Source organism: Rhincodon typus, chromosome 35 (genome assembly GCF_021869965.1).
Source record: "Rhincodon typus isolate 14 chromosome 35, sRhiTyp1.1, whole genome shotgun sequence".
NCBI lineage: Eukaryota > Metazoa > Chordata > Chondrichthyes > Orectolobiformes > Rhincodontidae > Rhincodon > Rhincodon typus.
The window spans coordinates 23,648,632-23,655,458 of record NC_063366.1 but is presented as its reverse complement, the minus strand read 5'-3'; the positions used below and the strand labels follow the sequence as shown (position 1 = coordinate 23,655,458).

Below are 6,827 nucleotides of genomic sequence, written 5' to 3'. Positions count from 1 at the left end.
CAGCATCTGCAGTTCTTACTATCTCTTCTCTACTCAGTGCACTGACCAATAAAGACAAGCGTACCAAATGCCATCTTCACCACCCTGTCTACCTGAAACTCCACTTTCAAGGAGCTATGCACCTACACCCCTCGGTCTCTCTGTTTGGCAACACTCCTAGAGCTTTACCATTAACAGCGCAAGTCCTGCCCTGGTTTGCCTTCTTCAGTTTTCTTCCATTTGCTCACACAATCCCGGTCTTGCTGACTGTGCCCTGAGCAGTGTGGACACATTCTCCCTTTCACATCCATTAACACTCATTTTTACATCTCAGTCGCTCCTTGACCACATAGTAGCTGACAATGGGTTATGTGTGGGTAGCAGCACATGTGATGGCAAGGCCTGATGTGTGTTTGAGTGTATGCGTGTATGTGAGTGTGTGTGTGAGTGTGTGTGTGTATGTGTGTGTGGATGTGAGTGTGTCTGTGTGTGAGTGTGTGTATGTGTTTGTGTGTGAGTGTGTGTGTGTATCTGTGTCTGTGTGTCTGAGTATGTGTGTGTGTGTGTCTATGTGTGTGAGTGTGTGTGTGTGTGTACCTGTATGTGTGTGTGTGTGTGTGTGTGTGTGAGTGAGTGTGAGTGTATGTGTGTGTGAGTGTGTCTGTGTGTGCGTTTGTGTTTGTGTGAGTGTGAGTGTGTGTGCGTGAAGGTGCGTGTGTGTGTGAGTGTGAGAGTGTGTGCACGCGTTTTGAGATCCCCTGATGTGGTGCGGGATTTGGACCCACACTGTTGGCATTACTGTGCATTGCAAGCAAGGCAACAAGGCTTCCAGTGCAGGAGGGTACAGGAGAGACTGGGGTGGAGGTGGTGGGGTAGGGGCAGGCTACACAAGGGCTAGCATGGGGTGGGGGCGAATGGCCTTGCAGCTGAGAGAAATGGTGCCCTCCCAGCCCTGACAGCAAACTCACCCGAGACTCGAAGTGCAGGACGCGGACGAGCTCGGAATCCTCCCCGGGGTTGGAGTTGGAGCTGGGGCCATGCAACCGGAGGAAGTATTGCACGCAGGTGTAGCAGTCCCCATCCAACAGCACCACGATGATCCACACCCAGGCGTGATAGAAGACCCGCAGCGAGGTAACCACCCTCCAGGAGCCTGGTGCACAGGCAGGAGGGGGCTGCTGGGCTGGGCACCCCTCTCCCTTGGCCGTTGTCCCCCTCCAGCCCATCAGGCACTCACGGTGCAGGAAGACGCCGAGGAGGGTGAGCACCAGGGCGGGCACCAGCAGGAAGGAGACACCGTAGACCTCGTTGTAACCGGCCAGCCAGGGGCACTGGAAGCCAACCTCGGCCATCTCCTGCAAGCCCCAAAAGACGGTGGCCAGCACCAGGGACCCCAGCACCTTGAAGGCCGGTTTACCCAGCAGCTTGTCCTGCTCCGAGATCTGCAGCAGATGGAAGGCCATCTCTCTCTGCAGCTCCGTCAATGTGTGACTCTGTGTGTGTGTGTGTGTGTGTGTGTGTGTGTGTGTTTGTGTGAGGGAATGCTTGGCTCCTTGTTTTAAAGTTCCAACTGATTGACAGCATCTCTGTTTGCTTTGCAACGCGTCCCTTCTCCTGCTCTTTGCAAACTCTGACCCTGATCCTTCTACTTAACTCATTTTCTCGCCTAACCCACAACTTAGGAGTTGCCAGAGGAAGTGGTGGAGGCTGGTACAATTACAACATTTAAAAGGCATCTGGATGGGTATGTGAATAGGAAGGGTTTAGAGGGATATGGGCCAAATGCTGGCAAATGGGACGAGATTCATTTAGGATCATTGAAAGTGGAGTCGCAGATATACAGGGTGGTGAAGAAGGCATTTGGTATGCATCCCTTTATTGGTCAGTGCATTGAGTATAGGAGTTGAGAGGGTCATGTTGTGGCTGTTCAGGATACTGATTAGGCCACTTTTGGAATACTGCGTGCAGTTCTGGTCTCCCTGCTATAGGAAGGATGTTGCAAAATTTGAAAGGGTTCAAAAAAGATTTACAAGGATGTAGCCAGGGTTGGAGGGTTTGAGCTACAGGGAGAGGCTGAATAGGCTGGGGCTATTTTCCCTGGAGTGTCGGAGCCTGAGGGGTGGCCTTATAGAAGTTTATAAAATCATGAGGGGCATGGATAGGGTGAATAGACAAAGTCTTTTCTCAAGGGTAGGGAAGTCCAAAATTAGAGGAGCATAGGTTTAAGTTGGGAGGGGAAAGATTTAAAAGGGACCTGAGGGGCAACTTTTTCACACAGAGGGTGGTGTGTGTATGGAATGAGATGCCAGAGGAAATGGTAGAGGCTGGTACAATTACAACATTTAAAAGGCATCTGGATGGGTACATGAATAGGAAGGATTTAGAGGGACATGGGCCAAATGCTGGCAAATGGGATTAGATTAATTTCGGATATCTGGTCAATATGGACGGGTTGGTCTGGGCTGTACATCTCTATGACTCTTCACCATGCCGCCACTGGAACAAAAGGCGCCTCTCTTTGGCACTATCTCACCTCCACTGTCACCCTCGGTGCTACCAGTCCATGTCACTGCAGATGCCACCAATGCTGCCTGGCATCATACTGACCCAAACGCGAACCTTCCACTGCCACCACGAGTCTGCTTCGGACCCACCTCACTGATGATGCCACCAGGTCTTGGGCGTAAACGCGCCTCAGACGCTACTACCATGAATCTGCGCTGGTCGCAGAAGCTGCCAGGAACTCCAAACTGCTCCACGGCAGCCATGAACCTGCACTGGGACAGCCTCAATGATGGAGAGAAGCCCCAAGAACACAAAGTTGCCTCTGACGCGGCTGACGAAAGTCCGCGCTAGGTCCGCCCGCCGCCAGTGCAGTAGCCACGACCAAGCTCTCCAACAAGGTGAGTAAAATAAAAGAGAAAGGAAGAGGAAAGAAACAAACGAGTAAAGAGAGAAGACTGGTTCGTCAATTTAGATCACATCAGATGCTGGTGGAGCTTACCAGAGACAGAGGCTGTTGTTGGAGGGCTGTTTTGCAGCCTGGAGGCCTATGACCATCAGTGTTCCTCAGGGATCATGACTTGAATAAGAGTATAGGAAGCATGGTTAGTAAAATGACTCCAAGATTGGTGGCACAGTAGACAGTGAGGAAGGTTGTCTAGGACTACAAAGGGAATCTTGATCAATTGGGCCAACGTGTTGAGGTGTGGCAGACGAAGTTGAATTTAGATATATGCAAGGTGTTGCATTTTGGTAAGACGAACAAGGGCAGGACTTACACAGATAATGATAATAGGGCCCTGGGGAGTGTTGTAGAACAGAGAGACATAGGGATTCAGGTACATAATTCATTGACAGTTGCATCATAGTAGATAGAGTGGTAAAGGCTGTATCTGGCACGCTTGCCTTCATTGCTAAGACCATTGAGTATAGGAGCGGGGACAAGGCCTTTGGAGTACTGTGTACAGTTATGGTCACCCTGCCACAGGAAGGATATTACTAAATTGAAGATAATGCATAAAAGATTTACCAGGATGTTACTGGGAGAGGAGGGTTTGAGTTATAAGGAGAGGTTGGAAGAGGTGGGACTTTTTTCACTAGAGTGCGGGAGGTTGAGGGATGACTTTACAGAGGTTTATAAAATCATGAGAGGCATAGATAAGGTGAGTAGCAAAGGTCTTTTCAATAGGATAGGGGAGTTCAAAACGAGAGAGAATAATTTTAAGGTGAGACGAGAAAGGTTTAAAAAGGGTTTGAGAAGGCAACTTTTTCACAGAGAGTGGGTTATATATGGGATGAGCTGCCAGAGGAAATGGTAGATGCAGGTACAGTTACAACAGTTAAAAGACATTTGGATGGGTACATGAATAGGAAAGGTTTCGAGGAATTTGGCCCAAGCACAGACGAGTGGGACTGGTTTAGTTTGGGAAACTTAGTCAGCACAAACATGTAGAACCAAAGAGTCTGTTTCTGTGCTGTATGACTCTACGATTATAACTGAAAAAAGAATTGCTGCTGCTGGATCCAAACAAAGAGAAAACAGAAATTGCTGGAGAAACTCGGCAGATCTGGCAGCATCTGAGAAGACGGAAACAAAGTTAACGTTTCAAACCCAGTTCTGAAAAGGGGCTACCATTGACCTATAACACCGGTTTACTTTCCACAGACGTTCCTCCATCTGTTAGGTACAGTATCCCCAGCATTTTCTGGTCTTTTTTCAGGTTTCTGGCCCCTGCAGCATTTTGCCTTTGTATCCCTGAAAAAGGGCTTTGGGCTAATCTTATTTTCAAAGCGAATGCATCAAATGTCATGTTAATGGTAAGCATAGTGTGAGGTCATCAATCTGTTTCCAGCTGGTTTCCTTCATCAAAAGACAGTGGAAGAAGTTATCTTTTAAGACAGTGATAAATATATATTTGATAACAAAGGGAGTGAAAGGTTATTGAGGGTTAGGCAGGAATGTGGAGTTATCAGATTAGCCATGATCTCAATGAATGTCAGAGTAGGCTCAGGAAGTTAACGGTCTACTCCTAGTTACTACGATTGCATAGATTTTTAACCATTTTCCTCACTATCTCCACAGGTTCCAGATTTTTCTTTTTTTTTTGTCCTGGTGACAATATCACTGGATTAATAATCCAGAACCACAGGCTAACATTCTAGGGATGTGTGTGTGCACCCCCTCGGGGCAGACGGTGACAATGGAATTTAATAAAAGCTGGAATCAAAACGCTAGTTTAATGGTGCCAATGCAACAACCGTTGATGGTTGTAATAATCTGCCGGGTTTCCTTTAGGGAAGGGAAACCTGTTGTCATTACAACTGACGTGACTCCACTCCCATAGCAATATTGTTGCCTCTTAACCACACTTTGGGCAATTAGGAGTGGGCGATAAATGCTGGCCCAGCCAGTAAAGCCCACATTCTGAATCTATATATTTCAAAAAAGCACTTTGATTTAAAAGGAGTTTCCCACCTTTAAACTTTGTTTTCCTTTGAATGTCAAATGAGTCAATGGACTGTGGAGTGGCAAATGGAGTTTAATTTCAATAAACGCGACAGATTGCATTTTGGTAAAAGAAACAAAGACAAGACTTATACAATTAAAAGTGGGCCTTAGGTGGTGTTGTAGAACGAGAGACCTAGAGGTTCAGGTAGACAATTCTTTGAAGTTTGCATCACATGTAGAAAGGATGATTAAGAAGGCATTTAGCACGCTTGACTTCATTGCTCAGACCTTTGAGTAAAGGACTTGGGATGTTATGTTGAGGTTGTACAGGCCATTAGTGAGACCTCTTCTGGAGTACTGAGTCCAGTTCTGCTCTCCCGTTATAGGAAGGATATTATTAAGCTGAAGAGGGTTCAGAAAAGACTTACCAGGATGTTGCTGAGAATGGAGGGTTTGAGTTATAAGGAGAGGCTGGATAGGCTGGGACTTTTATCATGGAGTGTAGGAGGTTGAGAGGTGACTTATAGAAAATGAGGGGCACAGATAAGATGAATGGCAAAGGTTGTTTCAACCGTAGGCTGAGGGTTTTCAAGACTAGTGGTACATTTTAAGGGGAGAGGGAAAAAGAGTTAAGACAGACATGAGGGGCAATTTTATTTTTTAAAAACAGAGTGGTTCGTGTGTGGAATGAACTTCCAGAGGAAGCGTTAGATGCAGGTACAGTTACAATATTTAAAAGGCATTTAGGTAAGTAAATGAATAAGAAATGGTTGGAGAGATAAGGGCCAAGGACAGGCAGGTTGAGATTGCAGTCAGTATGGACTGGTTGGACCGAAGGGTCTGTTTCCATGCTGTATGGCTCGATGTCATTTTCCACTACCCCTCAATTGCAGTGGTTTCAGAGAAACAGGGGAGAGAGACAATCACAGCTGCTGTCTTATACAAACACAAGTAAGTGAAAGCAAAAGTTGAAGAGGATGTAACTGAAGATAATGCCTTTGAGGTTCAGGGAAGAACACTCTATCAGCGTTCCACCTCTTCAGTTCACAGCTCCATTCGCCATGACACATGAACAGACTAGCAGTGGGAAAGGGTGGAAGGTCATGTTGACACTACGTACGTCAAAACTTCTTCCCCGAGTCACAGGCCAGTTACAGAAATGCCTCCCATCATGCAATTAAAAATGGATTTCAATTCTCAACAACGGCAAGTCAGCACTCACTTACAATTGTGCAGAACGATTCACATGACAAATGTCAACCTGATGGAGTTGCTGCAGGATGATCAAATTGAAAGTTTGGCAAACTGCGTGCTCACAGTAAACCTGATACAAAGTCACTTGCTCTGACTTTCTTTGAGCGTTAAGGGAAGTGCAAATGCTGCAATGCTGGAGAAATACACCGACAGCTATCCCAACAGGCATCGTTTAGCACAGTAAACAGCCGTCCATGCAAAGTCGTAGGATTTCCATTCTGTCATTGCATTCCCCTATAAACCCTGGATTGAACCCAATAATCGCTGACATGTGGACGTTGTTGAAACACCCAGTGCAACCTGGCTCATCTTGGGCACATGTTTCTCATCAGCAAAGTGAACAATGAGGGCCTTGACCTTTGGAGTCAGCAATTCTGCAGTTATTAATGCTACGATGAAGGTGTGCTAGATGTGGCTTCTGGTCTTGGATCTCCAAAACCGTAGGTTTCGAACCAAATAGTCAAACACACCAAGGGAACACCATTTCATTTTTCTGCAATCACTCATACGAAGTAGCAATAAGACTTCCTTACTCCTGTACCCAAATCCCTTTGCAATATAGTACAGCACAGCATTTACTTTCCTAACTGCTTGTTTTTAGTGACCAGTGTCCAAGGACATCCAGGTAGGTCCCTATGGACAT

The 6,827-nt window shown here is 46.6% G+C and overlaps 1 protein-coding gene across 1 annotated transcript in view; it reads right to left on the bottom strand.

Moving 5' to 3' along the window:
• The window catches only part of LOC125486967 (calcium homeostasis modulator protein 5-like), an 8,068-nt gene extending 6,737 nt beyond the window's left edge, over positions 1-1,331 (bottom strand). Inside the window, exon 1 of the mRNA XM_048616620.1 lies at positions 948-1,331. Coding sequence (XP_048472577.1) covers positions 948-1,331 — 384 coding nt within the window. The remainder of the gene's footprint in view (positions 1-947) is intronic.
• Between the last annotated feature and the right edge of the window lie 5,496 nt (positions 1,332-6,827).